This window comes from Capra hircus, chromosome 8 (genome assembly GCF_001704415.2).
Source record: "Capra hircus breed San Clemente chromosome 8, ASM170441v1, whole genome shotgun sequence".
Lineage (NCBI taxonomy): Eukaryota > Metazoa > Chordata > Mammalia > Artiodactyla > Bovidae > Capra > Capra hircus.
The window spans coordinates 72,977,370-73,000,135 of NC_030815.1; the positions used below are offsets into that span (position 1 = coordinate 72,977,370).

Sequence of the window (22,766 nt, forward strand, 5' to 3'; positions counted from 1 at the left end):
CAGTTTTGATAAATGGATATACCCAGGTAATCCACACCATATCACAATATAAAACATTTCTGTCTCCCCAGAAAGCTATTTGGGTCTCCTTTGCCAACAAAGGTCCATCTAGTCAAGGCTATGGTTTTTCCAGGGCTCATCTATGGATGTGAGAGTTGGACTGTGAAGAAAGCTGAGCACCGAAGAATTGATGCTTTTGAACTGTGGTGTTGGAGAAGACTCTTGAGAGTCCCTTGGACTGCAAGGAGATCCAACCAGTCCATGCTGAAGGAGATCAGTCCTGGGTGTTCTTTGGAAGGACTGATGCTAAAGCTGAATCTCCAATACTTCGGCCACCTCATGCAAAGAGCTGACTCACTGGAAAAGACTCTGATGCTGGGAGGGATTGGGGGCAGGAGGAGAAGGGGATGACAGAGGATGAGATGGCTGGATGGCATCACCGATTCAATGGACATGAGTTTGGGTGAACTCCGGGAGTTGGTGATGGACAGGGAGGCCTGGCATGCTGCAATTCATGGGGTCGCAAAGAGTCAGACACAACTGAGCAACTGAACTGAACTGAACTTCAGTCCATCCTACCCAATACATTTTTCCAAAGCAATACTCTCCTGATTTTTTTTTAACCTCAAATAAGATTTCAGATGGCATCTTTTTTTTTTTCCAATTGAGGTATAGTTGCTTACAATATTGTGTTTATGATATACAATGAAGTAAAAAATTTTTATATATATTGTAATATAATAAGGATTTGGAAGAACCCTTAAAACTATGAGCCCACAAAGTATGTCACCTAGCCTGGTGCCATGAGCATGACAGTGGCATTCAGGAGTTTTTACACGGACACAGTGGGCTGCATTTATTAACTCAGATGCAGTCACTGAGTGTCTTCTATGTATCGGGTATTATTACATCAGGCCTTGGAGACTCTAAGACCACAGAACGATATGTTCCTAGTCGATGAGTGTGTCTCCCACACTTAGCTCCTCCACTAGTGAATTCACTACCTATTTCATGTCCCTGTTCATTGTGAAATCAGGATGAACTTAAAGGAGGCTCCATAGTCATTCAGAAAATTACTATCAGTGTAATTGCTCACAATTCAGGGATGTAGCCGTCTAGCTCCAAGTCTGTTTTCAATTGCATCCTTGTTAACATATTAAGCGTCTGGGGAAAAGCCTTCCAGAAAGTTCCTATCATGCAGTGGCCACCATAAGGCAGAGACCTGCATCACTTTCTGCCAGGACATAAGGCACATACTCTTACAGGGCCTCTCAGCAGAGCAGAGGGTGGCATCGCAGTCAAAGGGAGGGAGGAGTCGAGGGTCTCCTGGTTCCCGGAGTTAGGATGAGCATGAAGGCTGAAAGCAACCACCTCTGTCTCTGTTTACCCTCTGAAAATAATAGGAGAAGGTGGAGGGAAAAAAATGAGGAATCAGATCAATTTTATAAATTGTGTGTGTGAATGGACATTGCTCTCATCCGGGGGTGGGGGGGAACAGAGGGTACCTCAGGCTTTCACTGCTAACGAGCTGTGCTGGGCACAAGGAGGGGAACCCCCGCCCAGGTGAGGATTATGTGGACATGAAGAGAGTTCTCCCTAAGACTGCTTTAATTCATTCCACAGGCTCCTTGTTATACTGTACGTTCATGCGCCTTGTGCATTCCTGCCACAAAATATGGGGCTTTCTTGAGCCAGCTGATTTCATCATTGTCCATTTGGGTGGAGTGAGACTCAGTTCCAAAGAGAACATTTCCCGAATGACATACCCTGATGGTTCAGATGCACGTCATTATTTTCTATTAACAATGGAAATAAATTTTAATCTCTTGCTGGCTAGCGCTGGCCTCTCCTGACAGCAAGGGAATTAACCTGAATTATTTCAGTGTCTGCAAAATTTATTACGCGATTTTAAATTATGTCCAAATGTATGTGCGTGTGGCTGTATATATATCGATACAAGGCAAGTCCCCGTTTTTAATATTCTAAATATCTTAAGACAGTGAGGTATCTAGGAAGGGCTGCCAACTTAACTGAATTTGCAAAATGTAAAGGATTTGATACACAAACTCCATCATGTGAAACCAGACATATTTGGTTGTTGTTCTCTTTTTTTTAAGGAATGGTGGTTGTTCTTGTACGTGGAGACACACACAAATACGGACTTTTCCATGCATTCCTTCTACTTCTGAAAGAACAAAATACATGAGGGAGGCGAAGATACATTTGGTACACTCAAAGCTTCCAATTTAACTTCTTTCACTGTTTTCTGATGAACGATGACAACACTGATATTATTCTATTCAGAGGAGTTAAAGTTTCTAAATGTTTGAAGACTGAAGGAAGTGGACTGTGCATTCCAGCATCGTCTCCCTCCCAGGCCTTCCCCTTCCACAAGCCAACTTCTTTCCCCCAGTGAGTATTTCCTGGGTCACGAAGGCTGACCTTTCCCATCTGGAATCAATCAGTCAACCCCTGACAACTTCCTGAAACACCTCACTCCATTTCCTGTTCTCTCCCCCTTCTCCCTTTCCCCCTGGTTTGCTTCACTCTTCAAAACTGCAGGCCACAGCAGCTTAATGTTAGAGGGTCAGACACAGTTAGACTCCAAAACACTACACAAGGACACCTTTGACCTTCAAAAATCTTTACATCTTAGCCAAACAAATCAAGGTCAACATTTCTTACCATTACCTTGTTAACTATTTGTAGGCATCTTTGCCAACAATCTTCTGATCCTGGAATCATCCATACCACTTGTTCTTCTAAGATCATAAACTGATCTGTCTTAGAAGTAGCAAGTGGAATATTGACAAAGCATGCCATTAGGAGGTACCTGAAACTAGAAAATCTCGAGTATTTTAACAAACAGATGGAGAGTATTCCTTCCAAAAGGACTTCTCAGTCTCATCAATGTCTCCTATCACCTAAACCTGATACCTGCTTTTTCTAAAGCCCTCAGACTCTCTTGGCATTGCTGTTTCGCTGGCATGGTCCAAAAGGATGACAATTAGGAATACAGATGTCCATAATTTGTATGGGATGGACCTCCGGCTTTTGCTGTTGACACTGATGACAGCTTTCATTTGTTTCTCAGAGTCAGTGTATCTGTATTTCAACTCAAAGCTCCAGTAGGAAGGCCTGCAGATCTGAAAACTAAGCATTGTAGGTGATGGCTGTCCTCCACTGGCATGCTTCAACTCAACACATAAACAATAACTAATGATGTTCATGCAAATGGGTTTCCCGGGTGGCTCGGTGGTCAAGAACCTGCCTGCCAATGCAGGAGACTCGGATTCAATCCCTGGGTCAGGAAGATCCCCTGGAGAAGGAAACGGCAACTCACTCCAGTATTTTTGCCTGGGAAATCCCATGGACAGAGGGGTTGGGCGGCCTACGGTCCATGAGGTTGCAAAAGTGTTGGACACGACTTAGCGACTAAACAGCAACATTCACACTCGGTTGCTTTCAGTCAAGGTGCCGAGAAAGAGAAACAGGGATCAACAGAAATCACTTTCATTTTTTTAAAGCAAGAGTAACTTTCCACATTTTGCCATTTCTCATTTTTGCTTAGCGCCATCTCTCATTTTTAGTGAGACCAGATCAATAAATAGGAACCAACTGGAGCAGTTGGCACAGTGACAGTACAGATTCCATTTTGAATCATCCAATTAAATGGGAGTTTTAGCTGAATATACAGAAATGGAAACATCAGTAAAACGTTTGTGTCTCCCCTTAAAAAAAAAGTAATGTAAGAACAAAAGCTATAACTGTGTTAGCAGTCCACTCAAAGTCCTCAAGAAAATGGATGGCTTTCTCACATTATATTTTTCTTCTCATCACCCAAGAGCAATCCTGTGACCCCCACTCTAATAATTTATGCAAAGCAGGAGCTGAGTTGTAAAGAGCTCCTTCCTGCCTATAAAAGGCCATGGTGGGAGTTACCCTTTTGGTGGACACATCTGTTAATCTGCCTGTACAACCAGTTTTCCAATAGAGGAGCTGTTCCTTTGGTATCAGAAATGATATCATGTGACAGGAGGATTTTTACCACCCTGATTTACTCCCACCCTTGGATTATTCTGGGGACTCCCAGGTGATACAGAACCGCCTGGCAATGCAGGAGACTCAAAAGACTCAGTATGATCCCTGGGTGAGGAAGATCCCCTGGAGGAGGAAATGGCAACCCACTCCAACATTCCTGCCTGAAAAACAATCCCATGGACAGAGGAGCCTGGTGGGCTGCAATCCATGGGGTCACAAAGAGAGTTATTTTTACACCTCACCCTTAAATGTCTATGGATTTTTGGAACATCACACTTAAAAAAAAAAAAAAAAAAACTATGCTTCTCAAAACTCTGTAACTCTATGATTGAGTTGAGTCTGAGATCAGCTTGAATCCTATTCCCAGCCAAGCTTTCTCAGCTCATACCCAGGTGTTCCTACAAAGACCCTAAGTCTCACACAAGAGGGTAAAAGAAAAAGAGAAGTCAAAATGAAAAATGTGTGGAATGATTAACTGGTCTGCTCTTTGAAACAGACGAGAAACCCAGTGTCTATCTCTGTAAGTCACTGGAGAATCATCACGTTGGCTGGAAACCTCCCTGAATGGATCAGAGCTCTGGCTTTGAAAATACACCCAATTCTACCATTAGTCAGACACATTTCCCCTCCATTTCAACAAGGGCATGGACAGAGGAGCCTGGTGGGCTACAGTTCATGGGGTCGCAAAGAGTCAGACATGACTTAGCAACTGAACAATAATAACAACAACATGTACCTTCTAGCTGAAGGTGGGGGCCTATGGTAGTTTAATCTATGTAAAGTTACAATATGTAGCACTGAGAGCCCACTCGAAGTGGAAGGCTCTGATACCTACTTATAAACATGCACCCACCAAGCTAAATAAAATGGCCTCAAAAATTCCTGTTATTTTGCCAAGTATGGAAAAAAATTCTTTATGACATTTTACATCTGGAAATGGAATTAAATTCATGATGTGCTTTTCCCTTATAACTGTTCAGTTGCTCTATATGTTATTTCAGCTTTCCCAAAGCATAACTATTATGTGGGATTTTATTTTCCACCTGTGGAAGGAGGAAAGAGACACAGAGACCATTAAAGGGACAGAGAAAATCAAGACAGGCTTCTGGTTGTGGTGGGCGATCAGATTTGGGAGTCCACACTGTGAGAAGAAATACTCCATTGATGTTTTTATACCCTGGCGAATTCTCACGTTCGACCAGGGGAATCTGATGAAACAATTTTGTCTAAGCCTCCATAATTCAACCCAGGCAAAGAACAAACAAATTGGCTACTGCAAGTTGTTTCCCTCTACCTTTTATTCTTGGCACACATCATATTTTCAAGCCAGATTTAAAGCCCAGATTCTTCTTTGTTACTAGACTCCAGAGTCTCCAAAATTACCTTTAAACACCTACATACCCCGCAAGTATGGATTCTGTCATCTTTTTTTTTAAAGGAATTCCCAGAATTCTTAGCAATTGCTGTTGTTTCATATTCCCTGAGGCTACATTTTCTGTTCAGTTGAGTATCAAGTAGCAATCGAGAGAACGCCAAGTTGATTGCTGTTGAGACAGATGTGGGGCGTTCTGGAGTTGCTCACAGCCAGGGAGGGGGGCCATGGCATTCATGACCTAAGTACTGAGAAGATACGTTCTGAAGTCACCAGACAGCTCTGTGTTTCAGTGAGTCAGAGGCATTCTGTGACCTTCCAGGCACTGTGCCACGTGCAATCCAGGCCTACAGAAAACACTGTCACTGCCTCACAGTGCTTACTTCGCAACTGATCCATGTGTGCCAGTCGCTCAGTCATGCCCACCTCTTTGTGACCCCATGGAGCCTGCCAGGCTCCACTGTCCATGGAATTCTCCAGGCAAGAATACTGGAGTGGGTAGCCATTCCCTTCCCCTCCCGACCCAGGGGTTGAACCCAGGTTTCCTGCATTGCAGGCGGATTCTTTACCATCTCAGCCACCAGGGAAGCATGCAATCAATAAAGCAGAACAGATGCCACACTGGGACGTCCCCGTGATCCAGTGGCTGAGACTCCAAGTTCCCAAAGCAAGGAGCCTGGGTTTGATCCCTGGTTGGGAAACAAAGATCCCACAGGCTGTACTTAAGACTCAGCATAGCCAAATAAATAAATATTTTTTTAAAAAAGAACAAACACTACACATAATCAGGAGGTATTACTATATGGTAATACATAATTGAGGACTGAATTATGTGCCTACTGTATCCTCTAGGAGTCCAAAGGTAAGAAAACTAACCTGCGCTGAGGGCAGTAACCAACATTTTCATCAAGGAAATGAGAGCTGAGATGGGCCTTGAAGAGTTGAAAAATTCATTATGCAATTCAAGGTTGCTGAAAAGATTATTCTGGCAAAAAAATTCTAATTGGCGTTAAGTGGGCCAATATGCCAAAGAACGTTTCTGCTGGCATATTTTGGCAAATTTGGCTTAGGATGGACACCTTTTAGAGCTTGCTTGTTAAAAAAAAAAAAAAAAAAAAAAACCCAGTTGACTATGTACAGAAATCAAGTGGCAGCTTTTTAAACATTTTTTTTTTTGACATCTACACACTGCTTTATTTACTTATTTACTTTAGGCTGCGCTGAGTCTTCATTGCTGCACTCGGGCTTTCTCTAGCTGTGGAAAGCAGGGGCTGCTTTCTAGTTGTGGTGCTTGGGCTTCTCTTCGTGAAGCACAGGATCTTGGCAGGTGGGCTTCAGTAGTTGCAGCATGAAGGCTCAGTAGTTGTGGCTCGTGGGCTCTAGGGTGTGCAGACTCAGTAGTTGTGACACACAGGCTTAGTTGCTCTGCAGCATGTGGGATCTTTCCAGACCAGGGATCAAACCTGTGTCCCTGCTTTGGCAGTAGATTCTTATCCACTACACCACCAAGGAAGTCCTCAACCTGCCTTTTAGGTCATCAGGAAGCCTAAAGGTTATTAACCTGCTTTACAACCAAATTTCCCTTCACCCCAAAGGCCAGAGTTATTGATACTTGTAACATCCACCTCACCTCATTGTATTCCATCGAGGTCAGTGCTTTTCCCATCTGAAAGGTACACCAAGTGGGATGGTTATGGTCAAGGGCAGTGTTTTACTGGCAAACATTTTGAGGAGACTTAACACATTCGATGCAGTTCTTGATTTGGGTGGGCCAGTCTTTTTCCCCAGATGCTGTCCTCAGGGACCTTGTGAATCACCTGGTATCCATCAAAATCCAGGAACACATAGGCTCCATGAGCAGCTTAAGAATCCATGCACTCTTACTGCAAAACTAAGAAAACTTTCCTTTCCAGGAAGTTCTGCATCTGATGGTCTTGGAATAAGTTCAAGGGTTGGTTTTAGTGCCCAAATTTGAGTCTCTTAAAATGTTGGGAAGATCCCCTGGAGAAGAAAATGGCAACCTACTCCAGTATTCTTGCCTGGGGAATCCCATGGACAGAGGAGCCTGGCAGGCTACAGCCCATGGGGTCGTAGAGTCAGACACGACAGAGCAACTAAGCACAGCACAGCTCAAGTCTGACGTGGAATTTCCCAAGAGTTATAGAGGCAACAACCTGCTTTTGTTTCTCTCCATTTTCTCCCACAAATAATTCAAAACCCATTTCTTATGTGAACTGGTCAAAATTCTTAAACCCTAGTTTCTGTCCCCATTTGAGATATCAAAAGCAAGGGATGAGAGGTGGACAGATTCGTCCCACGGACAAGAGCTTGAAGTAACCCATAGCAAGCTTTCCCTAAGCTTAAAGCATTAGGCTGAGCAAAAGATCCCTGAACCCTCAGAGGTGGTGGGGTTTTTTTTTTCCCTGACTCCAGATAATTATTCTTTCTTGACTTGGACTCTCTGGTTTGTTCTCCCACCAGATAATGGACTCACCTGTTGATCAGAGAGGCTGTAAGTCAAGTGGTTTTCATTACGTGCTTGAAAAGTGTGGCTCAGTAGCCCCGCAGCCTTCCCATGGTGGGTGAGATCACAGAGCAGCTGGGGTGGCTCCTGCTTTCAGAGATTTTGAACTGAAGAAACCTGCAGGCAGCTGGCGCTGTATTAAATTTTTACCATTTGGAGTTAATTTAAACTCTCGTTTCCCTCTTCCACGGTGTGAGAGAAACATTCACCATTTTTTTACTTAAGGAAAATAGATGGTGGTGCCATGAAAAGGTTTTATATAAGAACTAGGGTTTAGGAAATCATACGGGTTTGTTGGATGGAGCCTGGCCCTGTTCCAAGACATGAGCAGCCCTGCCCTTTGCTCTCACGTCGATCAGTCAAATAGACGAATGGCCGCTGCCCAGCTGTGTGGACTAAGGGTCTCTGCCATCTACCCATGCGAACTTCCCCATTGTTCCTATGTGGTGGGCGCATCCAGAACACTGCCGTCATAGGCTCCAGGCTTCCCAGATCATCCAGCTATTCCAGTGATGTCAGTCCGCCCTCACACGCCTCACTTCCATTCTCCATGCTGATGGAGAAGACTGTAGTGACTTCTGACAACCATGCATTCCTGCTCTCTTTCTCAGAGGTCTATCAGACCTGCTCAGCATGTCCTGACCAAGCACCAACCCTTCCCCAGCTCCTCCAGGAACTCCCCAGTGAGGGTCCTTCCAACAGGCCGAGGGTTGTGTACAGATTCCCATAACCAGACAGGCATCAATTCAGCCCTGACATCTTTCCCAATTTGGGTCCGGACATGACTTCTTGCCTTTTTTTTTTTTTAATAATTTTATTTATTTTTTACTTCACTGGGTCTTTGTTGCTATGCAGGCTTTTCTCTGCTTGTGGCGAGCGGGATTTTGGTATTTGGACTTCTCACTGCCATGGCTTCTCTTGTTGTGGAGTATGGGCTCTGGGACAAGTGGACTTCAGTAGTTGTGGTTCCCAAGCTCTAGAGCACAGGCTCAGCAGATGTGGTGCACAGGCTTAGTTGCTCCGCAGCATGTGGGATCTTTCTGGCTGAGGGATCAAACCCACATCTCCTGAGTTGGCAGGCAGATTCTTTACCACTGAGCCATCAGGGAAGCCCATGACTTTTATTTCACCTGAAATGTATGCCCCCACCCACAACTTTTGACCTCTTATCTCTTGAAGCAAGGGATGGCAAGACCTGTTTATGTGTCTCTATTCTCTCCCTGGTATAGCTATATAAGAAGATGATTACTTTGGTGGGCCTTTTGTTTTATTAAAAAGGGAATAATGTAGGGGTAGGGGCTTCCCTGGTGGCTCAGATGGTAAAAAATCCACCTGTAGTGTGGAAGACCTGGGTTTGATCCCTGGGTTGGGAAGATCCCCTGGAGAAGAAAATGGCAACCCACTCCCGTATTCTTGCCTGGAGAATCCCATGAACAGAGGAGCCTGGCAGGCTACAGTCCATGGGGTCACAAAGAGTCAGGCATGACTGAGCAGCTAAGCACAATGTAGGGGTGAACTTGAGACATCTGAGAGTCACCCAGAAAAATTCAGCAAATGACAGTGAGAATCTTTATCCTAGTAATAAAGCTACAAGTGTGAAGAAAGGGATTCATTTTAAATGATTCTGGAGTTGGAGATCCAAGGAACCTGCGATCAACTCCAGAATGAGTAATGTACCCATTGGTGCTGCCCATGTGATGGGAAGGGCTTCGCAAGTGGCACTAGTGGTAAAGAACCCACCTGCCAGTGCAGGAGATGTAAGAGACGTGAGTTGGATCTCTGGGTTGGGAACATCCCCTGGAGAAGGAAATGGCAACCCACTCCAGTATTCTTGCCTGGGAAATCCTATGGACAGAAGAGCCTGGAGAGCTACAGTCCATGGGCTTGCAAAAGAAATAGATGCGACTTATCGACCAAACACACACACATATCCTTCCAGCACCTAGGATAGTGCCAGGCACATAGGATTTCCTCAACAGCATTGGTTGGGTGAATGAATCAATGAAAGAGGGCATCTGTGTTTTCACTATGACTTGGAGCAGAACCAGGCAGCCTGTCTATGAGAGTGAATTGGCAACAAAAGCCCTGATTGTTGTCAACTTCTAGTATGCTTTAGGACTTGAATGTGGGAAATGACAACGTGCCTGAGTCTTCCAAGAAAATGGCTTGATTTTTCTTCTGGGTTTTCCAGCTGCCCGCTCTCCACCCACCATTCAGTGAAATAAAGAATGGGGTTCATTATGTCTTAACAGGCCTGTCAGCTTAAACTAGACATAAATTTCTTTACCTTTCCTTCACTGAGCTGTTAATCTGTGTGTTTCACCTAATTGTTCCATTTCAAGGAGGGCGGAAGTGATTTTCTGCCTTCATGGTCCATGGATTTAGATATACTTTGGGGGCCCTTTTCTTTTTTTTCCTTCCTCTGCTCCTTCCTTCCTTTTCTTTCTTTCTTTCTCTTAAAATTCATTTAATGACCATTTTTGGAGCTCCAAAGAATGACTGGCATTGGGGAGAAATAAAAAAATTAATAAAACATGCCAATTACCCTCAAGCAGCACATAGCCTCTTAGACAAATAATAATTGCAAGGCAATGTGATCAATGGCATTAGGAGAAGCTTGTAGAGAAGTATGTTGGCACAGAAACAAGAACCAATAGGTCTGCCAGGAAAAGTCCAAAAGTGCCTCACTGTGGGGGAGGTGGATGAACTGGGAGTTTGGGCTTAGCAGATGCAAACTATTACAAATAGGATGGATCAAAAACAAGATCCAACTGTATAGTACAGGGAACTATATTCAATATCCTGTGATAAATTGTAATGGAGGGACTTCCCCGGTGGTCCAGTGATTAAGAATTCACCTTCCAATGCAGAGGCCTCAGTTTGGAGCCCTGGTCAGGGAACTACAATCCCATGTGCCTCAGAGCAACTAAGCCCGAGTGCTAGCCACAACAAAAACCCAGTGCAACCAAAAAAAAAAATACAATGGAAAAGAATATGAAAAGTATATATATATATTGAGGTAAAGCACACATATGTATGCATATGTATGTATGTATGCATATGTATGTATGTATGCATGCATATATAAGCATAAAGCATACATATGTATATATATAGAGAGAGAGAGAGAGCAGGGAGCTCCCTGGTGGCTCAATGGCAAAGAATCCTCCTGCAACGCAAGAGATGCGGGTTCAGTTTTGGGGCTGGGAAAATTCCCTGGAGAAGGGAATGGCTACCCACTGCAGTATTCTGTTTTTTGTTGTTCTTCACTCCAGTATCTTGCCTGGTGAATTCCATGGACAGAGGAACCTGGTGGCTACAGTCCCTGGGGTTTCAAAGAGTCGAACACAACTGAACAACTAACACACACACACACACACAAACACATCTGAAACACTTTGCTGTATAGCAAAAACTAACAACAGTATAATCAACTGTATTTCAATAAAATAAATTTCTTTTAAAAAGTGCCTCAATGAAGAGGTGACAGGTATATCTTGAAAAATAAGCATAAGTTACAGATTGGAGAGGAGTTAAGGCTTCACAGGCAGAAGGGTGAACACATGGGAAGTCGCCAAGCAGTCTGTTCCACATGGAACAGAAATCAGTGAGGTGTGCCTGATGGGTGGGGGCATATGGAAGCATTAGGTGGGGTGCATGGCAGAAGCCTGCCTGGTATGAAGCTATTTATCAGCCATGCCCTTTTATATCCAAGCTTTTGTCCACAGACAGGAGATATTTATAACATACTTAAGCAGAGGAGTGACATGTTTTAACCCACTCCAGTGTTCTTTCCTGGAGAATCCCAGGGGCAGGGGAGCCTGGTGGGCTGCCGTCTATGGGGTCGCACAGAGTTGGACACACTGAAGTGACTTAGCAGCAGCAGCAGCAGACATGTTTTAAAAGATCACTTTGGCAGCCATGTTGAGGACAGATTAGACAAAGGAGGAGAGACAAGGGTCTGTGGCAGTTTTTCAGGAGAGGGAGGTGGATTTTATAGATACTTAGCGGGAGGGAGTGACGCTTTAATAATAATTGAAGAAGGCATGGATCAGGGAGGTAGGACTGACTTCTGCCTTGAACATGAGCTCATTAGTCATCCAAGAGAAGATGCCCAGGAGGGAGGTAAAGCTGGATTTCTGCAGCTCCAGAGAAGGGAGAAAAGTCTGATGATATGGATACAGGAGGCATCTGGGAACAGGTGGTCTTTAAAGCCAAGAATGGACAGGTCCCTATCATAAGGGTTAAATTACATGGAGGACGTCCACTGGGTATTAGATAAATTTCATTTACTTAGATCAAGGGCCCATGTACTTCTCAGAGATGTTTTAAGAGGTTTGGGAACACTTGAAATTTTAAATATAACTTTGTTGAAACATAGCTTTTTATTGGGACAAAACTATAGCTTATATGAAATTCTCAAAGGGGTCTGAGCCCAAAAAAGAATTAAAACTCTTGTGTTTCAATAAATTTTTTTTAATTTTTTTTTTTAGTTTTTTATTTTTTTAATTTTAAAATCTTTAATTCTTACATGCGTTCCCAAACATGAACCCCCCTCCCACGCTGTTAGGACTTGAATTGAATGAAAGAGAGGTTTGGTTCAGGTTGGAAAATGTGTGATATAATGATTTTGTTATTTGATTGTTTTTGGAAAAGGAACCTATGTTCCACTAGTGTTTGGAGGAGAGTGGGAAGAGGAAAGATGAGAGAGGAGAGAGAGTTTGGTTGGATCCATGATTTGGTTAGAAATATTTTGTATTTTTATTCTGCTCAGATCAAAATCTCCACCAAAAAAAAAATACTTCAGATTAAATCTGATCATATACCAGAGGTAGGGAATTGAAGTTATTTGTCCATATGTTTTTTAAAATTATTATATTTGTCATTCTGAATTCAGAGAAGGCAATGGCAACCCTCTCCAGTACTCTTGCCTAGAAAATCCCTTGGATGGAGGAGCCTGGTAGGCTGCAGTCAATGGGGTCACAAAGAGTCGGACATGACTGAGCGACTTCACTTTTACTTTTCACTTTCATGCATTGGAGAAGGAAATGGCAACCCACTCCAGTGTTCTTGCCTGGAGAATCCCAGGGACGGGGGAGCCTGGTGGGCTGCCATCTATGGGGTTGCACAGAGTCAGACACAACTAAAGCGACTTAGCAGCAGCAGCAGCAGCATAAGTTTATAATACATAGATTATATTTATATATATTTATAAAATTCAGACTATATATATATATTCTAGGAATTCCTAAGCTACCATTCCTTCAGCTCATTCTCATAATTATCTACTATCTCTGGTTTTGTTTCATATACTGAACTTGATCCAAGTTTCTTACTTGACCTTCAGAGCACATAAGCAAGCCTTTCTCCACTTTAAAGATCTTTCATAGAAGGCTATACTCATAAGAGAATCTGAGAAATTTCCAATTCTTTGGTGAATCAAAGGATACTGTCAAGAATATGAAAAGCCAGTGATAAAATGAGAAAAATATTTGCAAATCATTTATCTGAGGGCCTAGTATTCTGAATATAGAAAGAACAGTTGCTAAGTTGCCTCAGTCATGTCTGACTCTATTTGACCCTAAGGACTACAGCCTGCCAAGCTCCCGGTCCACGAGATTCTCCAGGCAAGAACACAGGAGTGGGTCGCCATGCCCTCCTCAGGGGATCTTCCCCACCCAGGGACTGAACTTATGTTCCTTACATCTCCTGTACTGGCAGGTGGATTCTTTACCAGTAGCACCACCTTGGAAGCCCATCAAGAACTCCTAAAACTCAACAATAAATAGGTAACCTAATTTGAAAATGGGCAATAGCTCAGTTGGTAAAGAATCTGCCTGCAATGAAGAAGACCCTGGTTCGATCCCTGGGTTGGGAAGATCCCCTGGAGAAGGGAAAGGCTACCCACTCCAGTAATCTGGCCTGGAGAATTCCATGGACTGTATAGTTCATGGGGTCACAAAGAGTCAGACACGACTGAGTGACTTTCACTTCACTTCACTTAAAGGATTTGAATTAGACATTTGGGCTTCCCTGGTGGCTCAGATGGTAAAGAATCTGCCTGCAATGCAGGAGACCCAGGTTCAATCCCTGGGTTGGGAAATCTCCTAGAGAAAGGAATGGCAACCCATCCCAGTATTCTTGCCTGGAGAATTCCACGGACAGAGGAGTCTGGCAAGCTACAGTCCATGGGGTCGCAAAGAGTCAGCCACAACTGAACAACTAACACATTTAGAAAGAAAGTGAAATAGCTCAGTTTTAGACTTTTCATTAAAGAAGATATGCAAATAGCCGAAAAGTACATGGAAAGATGCTCAAATCATTAGTCATTGCTGTTGCTGCTGCTAAGTCGCTTCAGTCGTGTCCAACTCTGTGTGACCCCATAGACGGCAGCCCACCAGGCTCCCCCGTCCCTAGGATTCTCAAGGCAAGAACACTGGAGTGGGTTGCCATTTCCTTCTCCAATGCATGAAAGTGAAAAGTGAAAGTGAAGTCACTCAGTTGTGTCCAGCTCTTAGCAACCCCATGGACTATAGCCCACCAGGCTCCTCCATCCATGGCATTTTCCAGGCAAGAGTACTGGAGTGGGGTGCCATTGCCTTTTCCACATTAGTCATTAGGGAAAGACAAATCAAAACCATAATGAGATACCACTTCACACTTTTGGGATGGTTAGGATTTTTTCTTTTAAAACAGAAAACAAGTAGTGGCAACTATATCAAGAAATTGAAACCTTTATATATTACTGATGGGAATGTAAAATGGTGCAGCCACTGTGGAAAACAGCTGGTCAGTTCCTCAAAAACTTAAAGCTGAAGTTATCATATGACCCAGAAATTCTACTCTTAGGTATATACTCAAGATATCAAAACCATGTCCACACACACACACAAAAAAAAACACTTATACATCAATGTTCACAACAGCGTTATTTATAAAAGCCAAAAAACAGAAACAACCCAAGTGTCCATCAACTGATGTACAGATTTTTTAAATGTGGTATATTTTACAATAGACTATTATTCAGCCATAAAAAAGGAATGAAATATACATGCTGCAACATGGATGGACCTTGAAAGCATCATGCCAAGTGAAAGAAACCAGAGACTAAAGGCCACATATTGTATGATTCTATTTATAGGAAATGTCCAGAACAGACAAATCTGTAGAGACAGAAAGCAGATGTGTGGTTGTCAGTTGGTGGAGAGAAAAAGGAATTGAAAAGTATGGAGTTTCCTTCTGTGATGACGGCAATGTTCAGGAATGATATGGTGGTGATGCTTACACAACATTGTGAATATACCAAAACCTGCTGTATCGCACATTGTAAATATGTTATATGAATTATATCTCAGTAAAAAAAATGCAAAAGACTTTTTTCCTGTTGACTTTACCTGTACCCTGGAAATGAGACAATCATAGAATCCACAAGCTTATAAAAAACTTTTTCATTGTCTTTGCAAAAGTCAACTACATTCTCATAGGATAAGAATTTCTCATATTTTGAGATGAACAATATCTATTCTAACCCTGTTAAAAATTCAGGCTCAGTGACTGTATTTGTACCTAAATTACCAAGACGTTTTTGTGCCCAAATAATGACTCATAAAATCCACTTAAAAAAATTTTTTTCTTAATTCAGGCTCATTAAAAACTTCATTTAGAGAAGTTTTAGAGAAGTAAAGGAAATATTAGGTGCATTTGTTTAGTGAGTACATTTCTAAACCCAGGGATAAATAAAGGTAAAATAATAAAATGACAATGCATTCTGTTAAAAGCTTCTTAGAAGTGTCTTCTCAAATTTAAAGCTCTTTGGAAGGGATGATAGAGAATAAGGGTGGATACAAATCTAAGCTGCCAGCTTCTTTCCCTGCCTCTCCTTCTTCTGGACATGAAAGCTAAGCTTAGATCATCTGGGCACTTTGGAATTCCACTCTTTTTTTGGATAGAAATTATTTATGTTTCCGTTTGGAAACTGAGTGCCATAAGCTTCCACTATGCACAATGTTCCTGCTTGACCCCCAAGAAAATCCTCTTGTTTCTATTTGTCTTCATATCATACAGCAAGGAAAAGAGTCTATAGGATGAAGAAGTGAGGTTTAACTTTTTAGGAGAGGCTGGTATTAGTGTTAAACAAGGAATCAGAAAACATCCTGGTCACCAGAAGATTGTTCGATACTCAAGATTCAGTGAAAAAAAAACATAGAGGAACTTTTGGTTTTCAAGGTTGTGCTCACTGGCCTTGCCCGTACACATCTCCCCTGTTAACTCTTTAATAACGCCACAGCTAAACCACAGAAGCTCTCCGAGTGCCAGACAGGAGGAGCCACATCCTCTATAAGGTCCAGTGTAACAAGAATATGGGCCCCTTGTTCAGAAATTATTAAGACTCTCCACAAAGGCAATAGCAAGCATAAGCCTAACAGATGCACGTGCTGTAAACTCAGGGTCCAGTGCAAGGAGTTTGATCAGACACTGGTTCCCAGCTTCACCATCTCCTTCCTGGGATGACAGTTGAGTTATTTAAACTCCCAGAATCTTGCTTTCTCCACTTGAAACGTGAGGCTAAGCGTCCCCATCTCCCATGTTGCTGCCAGGATTTTAAAGTCTCAAGCTAGAATACTATTGTTTAACATGTTTCCCATTTTTCTATGCGGAAAGGAGTGGGAGGTATTTCGACCAGGCACGAACGGCAGGAAAGCCATTTGGTAGATGAAATGTGGGTCCATCAAAGATGAAGGAAGGGGGCCAAGCGGGCTGCCCTGCCTCACATCTCCAACCTGACACACTTTGCCTCGCTCTGTGTTTTTATTAGCTTGTATCCCCGGTACATCAGTGGCAGGGGTGATGAAACTGGTGGCAGATTTAACTGCCAGGCAGCTGGGTTACTGTCCCGTGGGTCTTGTTGTCATGCTGAGATCTTAAAGTGACCACGGCTGCTTAGGCGGCTGCTCTCCCAGGCACTCCGAGAGAGACCACTGAATAGTTAATCGGTGGCAAAGGAAAGGAAGAGGCTGTTGCTTGCAGAAAGCACAGAGAAGCTGCTTTGAAAAATCCCAAGGTGGCTGAATATCAAGATCATGGTTCCTGCTGTGGGCAGCTGTGTGTGCACAGGGCAGCCTGAGGGCTTAAAATCAAATCTCCAGCCTGGGTTGGTGCCCTTCCCCTGGGGCTCTGGCAGTGGACACAGAAGTCCTAAACATTACAAAATGAAAAATCCTTCAGTACTAGCTGAAGAGGGTGATCATTTACAGTAATCTTTTTTATTGTTAGCAGCATCCGTGAATAATATTTTCTAGGGGGGAAAAAAAAAGGAAAAGGAAAAAAGAGAGTGCTAAGGAGAGAAGAAATAGGATGACTTATTTACCAGGCAAGAACTGCAGGTCCCTTACCTGAAACCTTCTCATGTCCCTTGGGTTTCCTGCTGTTTTCAAACAATTCTGATTGCACTTGAGGAAAAATTTTAAAAAGAATCTGTGAAGAGAAAGCAATGTGTTACCTTTTTAAGTAAACATTTTTTAAGAGAGACTATATCTGCATTATATTAGATTTGATTGGAAAGTGATTGGATTTCAGGTCTGGGGAATTTCAGCCAGCCCTGCCTGGGAAGGAATGCTAGCTGAACGTCTGCAGTTTGCAAATTTGGATGTTTTGGGTCCCAAGTCAGCTCCGCCACTGTTGAGGGTTGTGGAGTGGTTCATAAGCTGGGTTCTGGTTTGTACACTGGCCCCGAGTGGCTGGGGTGTGCTCTCTCTCAAATAAAAAAAGAGAGAGAGAGGAAGAGAAGAAGAAAGGCTTCACAAACAGGAGTAACTCCTGCTGTACAAAAATATCTCTCTCTAGAGGGTTAAAAATGACATGACTTAGCTCAGAATCCCAGGGTTCCTCACATATGTCGCTTTCTGCTGGCCACACACATTTGCACATGCACACACCTCACACGTAAACCCTCGCACACAAAGGGGGTCTGATATTTTCAACCGATAGATATGAAATCAGAAAACAATGTTACTCTCCTAAGACAGTCAGTCTGTGCAGGTATATGCTGGGGTTTTTATGACTATTAACAAGTGTGAATGTCCTTTCAGACCTTCAATAGATTATCCAGAAAAATACAAAGGTACAGAATACCGGTCTGAGGTTACCATTTGTAAGACATATTTTTAAGCCAGTATTATTCTAGATAACCCTTCTGTGCACTTTTAGAATTGGGCTTCTTTGATCAGATGAGGACAGAAACCAAGAAAAATGGCAGAAGTTGGTCTTTTCAGCCATTTACCTGTTTAATGTTTGGAATTTTGTTTTGAAATACAATAAGTTTTTCATTTATTTCACTTGCAGAGTCCTTTTCCTTAAAAAAAAAAAAAAAAAATTCCGCTTTTGCAGTGTTCAAGTCCCAGGTGAGCAAGGCCTATTTCCCTTTCTGTTACTATGACAACGAAATTTTACCGCAGTCCCAAAGTCCCTTCAGAACTCTCACATCCATGCCTTGAATTAGAACTTTAAAGGAAAAGATATACATTTTCCCCAGGATTTACCAACAAAAATAAGTAGAAATCAACAATGCTTCCAAAAATTCTATTTTTTAAAGCAATGGTTGGTGAGATGCTCCCATGGTGCCCTTCTGTTTATTTTTATTTTTTTCATGATCACACAAAAGAATTAGAGAGTGCTCCAATTAATTGTATTTAGAACTTAAAAAAAAAAAGAAAACACTGATGGGAGGATAAACAGTAAATGATGAAAGAGGAGAGAAGAGGAATTGCACTGTTTAGAGCATTTTCCCTAGATTTACTAAAAATATTTGACCAAGTGCTCCTGACCCCTGTGTATGAATAAGGTTGGGTGTGAATTTGGAAAGAATAGCTAAATATTATTTTCAAATTTTATAGCATCTGCTTTTCGTTTCTCTTTTTGAATCTTTTCTGGGGTGAGAGGTTAAGCATCACTTCCTGCGCCATGGAGGTGTCCAGGGCTATTATCTGAGGTACCAGCCAGAGAATGACAAGGCAGAAGAGATGTCCCTTGATGCTTTCTGCAGTGTTCAAGCTCGCAACCTGCCTCTGCTTTCGAAAGTGCAATGGGGTGTTTGTCTAGAGCAGCTGGAGCATGTTAGAAAAGAAAGCGGCCTAGTATTTAATAACAGGTTAATCAGAATTCAAACATTTTCTTTCTTAAGGGGGAGTATATTTTCACTTGTGCCTTCCTAGAAGGGTCACCAACAGCCACTTAAAATGCCTGGAAATGCTGTCACAAAAGACTTAAAACCAGCCATTTTCTCACTTGAGTCTTTTTCCAACCAACAACCCCTGACCTCACACGGAATTTGCTCTCCAACACCCACTCACTCCCAAGTGGCTCAGTGGTAAATAATTCTCCTGACAATGCAGGAGACACAAGTTCGATCCCTGGGTCAGGAAGATCCCCTGGAGAAGGAAATGACAACCCACTCCAGTATTCTTCCTTGGACAATCTCATGGAGAGAGGAACCTTGCAAGCAACAGTCCATAGGGTTGAAAAGAGTTGGACACGACTTAGCAACTGTGCACTGTCACTCACACCCGCCCTCAGCTGATCAGTAATTTATATCTTTTCCCTACTAAAACCAAAATTTCTCTTTCTCACAAATTCCTTGGTTTTTGGAAAGTTTCACCACCACTGGGCTCCTTATAATGCATTCTCTTTGTTATACTTCCCCTCATCTACCCAATCCCCTCTTTCTCCAAAATGTACCTGCTGAAAACATTAATGTTCACCAAGGCATTATTAGATGCATGATATGGAAGTGCAAAGGAGATAAATGTTTACATAAAATCAAATTGATTTAGGGAAAAAGGTGGCCTGCTGAAAGACTTTATTCATTTTAAATTAGGACCCTTAACAGTTCTTTGGTTAGAAAACCCCTCCCCATTTTGACTCTTTTGCCTGCCTAGGGTCTGAGTTTGTAACCTACCCAGCACCCAGCACCCAGCACACTAAGGATATAACATCCTGTTCACAAAAGGGAAGTGAAGGGCAGAGGAGGGAGGGAGGAGGTGAGAGAGAGAGGAAAAAAAAATCTCTTACATTGTATAGTACTTTCTAAAAGAAAGTATAGAAAGAGAAAGTGAAGTCGCTCAGTCGTGTCCGACTTTTTGCAACCCCATGGACTGTAGCCCGCCTGGCTCCTCCATCCGTGGGATTCTCCAGGCAAGAGTAGTGGAGTGGGTTGCCATTTCCTTCTCCAGGGGATCTTCCCAACCCAGGGATCGAACCCGGGTCTCCTGCATTGCAGGCAGATGCTTTACCATCTGAGCCACCAGGGAAACCCTATACTAAAAGAAAGTATAACTACTTCTAAATGGCTAGCACCAGAAATTATGGCCTGTGAATTTCAGATGTGGACCTAGAAATCAATTTAAATGAGTTCTGGGACTTCCCAGGTGGCTCAGCAGTAAAGAATCTGCCTGCCAATGTAGGAGACACAGGTTCAATCCCTGGGTTGGGAAGATCCCCTAGAGGAGGGCATGGCAACCCGCTTCAGTCTTCTTGCCTGAAGAATCCCATGGACAGAGAGCCTGGCACGGACAGAGAGTCCAGGGGATCACAAAATGTCAGACACCACTGAGTGTTCAGCGCACATACACATGGAGCTTACTGACCGCTCTAGTTTTCTTCTCTTCCTTTTACTGATGTCTCCCACCTTCCTCCCCTCCACCCCCTGCACCCGCCATGCTCAGGGGGCTTGGTACAGAACCCCCTATTCACCATCTCACCCATTAACCATAGGGTAACTTGCAGAGAACAAATCCCCTGCCTCTAGATCCCTGTGAAGCCTGGAAAACGTCAGCTCTCTCTACTCAGAAATGGGAAACCAAAGTGAACCACAGGATTCAGACCAAACACACAGAGACTCATCAGGCTGGAAGTTGTAATTTTCACTTTCTCCAAACAATGTTGACTTTAGAAATATTCTAACCACTTATCGCAGTACTTCCGGCTAGGCTTCTGATCTCATTCCTTATGAGTGCAGGCTAATAGCAACAGGTTTATCCTTGTTTTATTAAAGAAAGGGGAAGAGAGAGTGGGATCCAAACCTGAACTCAAGCCCTCAGCTTTCAATCTGATTCCTAGGTCCAGTGAGGCATGAGAACAGACTCCAAGGCTTCCTTCCTTCACTACACTGATATCTATTAAATGCTGACAGTGTACGAGTCTTGAGTTCCTATCAATTATGTAAGCCGGTCACTTCATTCCTCTGGGTCTCAGTTTCTATGACTGTTAGGAGGGTTTAACTGGATTATCTCCAGTGTTTCTTCCAACCTTAATATTCTGTGATTGCAAAGAAAAGTGTGTAAAGTTGACAACCCTCCAGAAATGGAAACATTAGGAGAAGAAACTTCTGAAGACAAAGTTTATGACTTATTGAAGTCTAAGAGGGGGTGTGTGCATGGGGTTTTCTGAGAGAGGACAACCCTCCTGAACAGAGACTATGAAAGAAGAATCACCAAGATAAGCTGATGGGTAGAAAGTGAAGCATCTTGGTAGATACCTTGGCCACATGTTGATGGGCTGGTTATTGAGTTAGAGGCTATTCTCTTAGGATCCTTTCTCTGTGCTTTGGCAGCAGGAGAAAGTAGCAAGGAATATCACAGATAACAGCCATCTCTACCCTTGCCTACCATCTTGTGTGGCCCAGTAGCTTAAGGGTACAGGTTCACAGGGAAGGGGGAAGAAAGTTTGCCAGATGTCAGCTCTGTGCCATACTCCGAGCTATGTGCTTGATATCCATTGCCTCATTTATTTCCCACAACAACTATTTGAGTGACGAATCATCTCACAGCTAGGAAAAACAAAGGTGCCAAGAATTTATGAAATTTGCCCCAAGATCTCACTGCTTGTCAGCAACAGAAACAAGGATTTGAACTGGTGGATCTTTCTGGCTGCAAGCCCCATCTGGAGTTCTATGCTTCCTGCACCAGTTAGATCATGGTGATGGTTACACAACTCCATCAGTATACAAAAAACCATTGAATTGTACACTTTGGATGGGTGAACTTTATAGTATGTAAACTACATCTCAATATCACTGCTTAACTTTGTATAGGTAACTCAAGAGAAATGCTAGATAATTCCTCCTTATTTACTGGTTTTTATAATAATGAATTGGTTCTCTAGTTTCCTCCGAGAGAAAACTATAAAGAGTTTTTTAAAAGTTAAAATATACATGAGTATACATGTGTGTGCCCATTCATCTCTAACTCTTTGCAACTCCATGGACTGCAGCCCACATGACTCCTCTGTCCATGGGATTCTCCAGGAAAGAATACTGGAGCGGGTTGCCATTCCCTACTCCAGGGGATCTTTCCAAGGCAGGGATCAAACCTGTGTCTCTTGCATTGGCAGGCGGATTCTTTACCACTTGAGCCACCTGGGAAGCCCAAATATATGTATATATAATTGATTAAAGAGAAATTTCAGAAAACATAGTCCGAAAAAAATTTTTAAACAACAAAATTGTGAAGGATTCTGGTTTCTTGGAGCATGAGAGAGAGATTATAGCACTCCAAAGGAAATATTAGGTCAATGATAGTTGCACAGAAGTAAATGCTTATGACTAAAAGCCCTGCTGAATTCATTCCTTTACTCATCTGGCCAATTATTAAGTGTGGAGTGTGTGCCATGAAGGTTCAGCAGAGTGCCAAACAAGACAGACAAAATCCTTGCCTCCATGGTGCACACAACCAAACTATGCAAAATGTGCTTCTTCGGTTTCTGAGATGAGCCTGGAGACCTCTGAATACAGGCCTGAAATAGATCCTAAGAAGCTTCCCCAGTGGTTCAGTGGTA

General features: G+C 42.8%; 1 protein-coding gene across 1 annotated transcript in view; it reads right to left on the reverse strand.

The window, feature by feature from the left end:
- EBF2 (early B-cell factor 2) overlaps positions 1 to 22,766 on the reverse strand; it is a 220,191-nt gene that overhangs the window by 50,542 nt on the left and 146,883 nt on the right. The window contains exon 7 of the mRNA XM_005684022.3: positions 17,330 to 17,411. Coding sequence (XP_005684079.1) covers positions 17,330 to 17,411 — 82 coding nt within the window. The remainder of the gene's footprint in view (positions 1 to 17,329; positions 17,412 to 22,766) is intronic.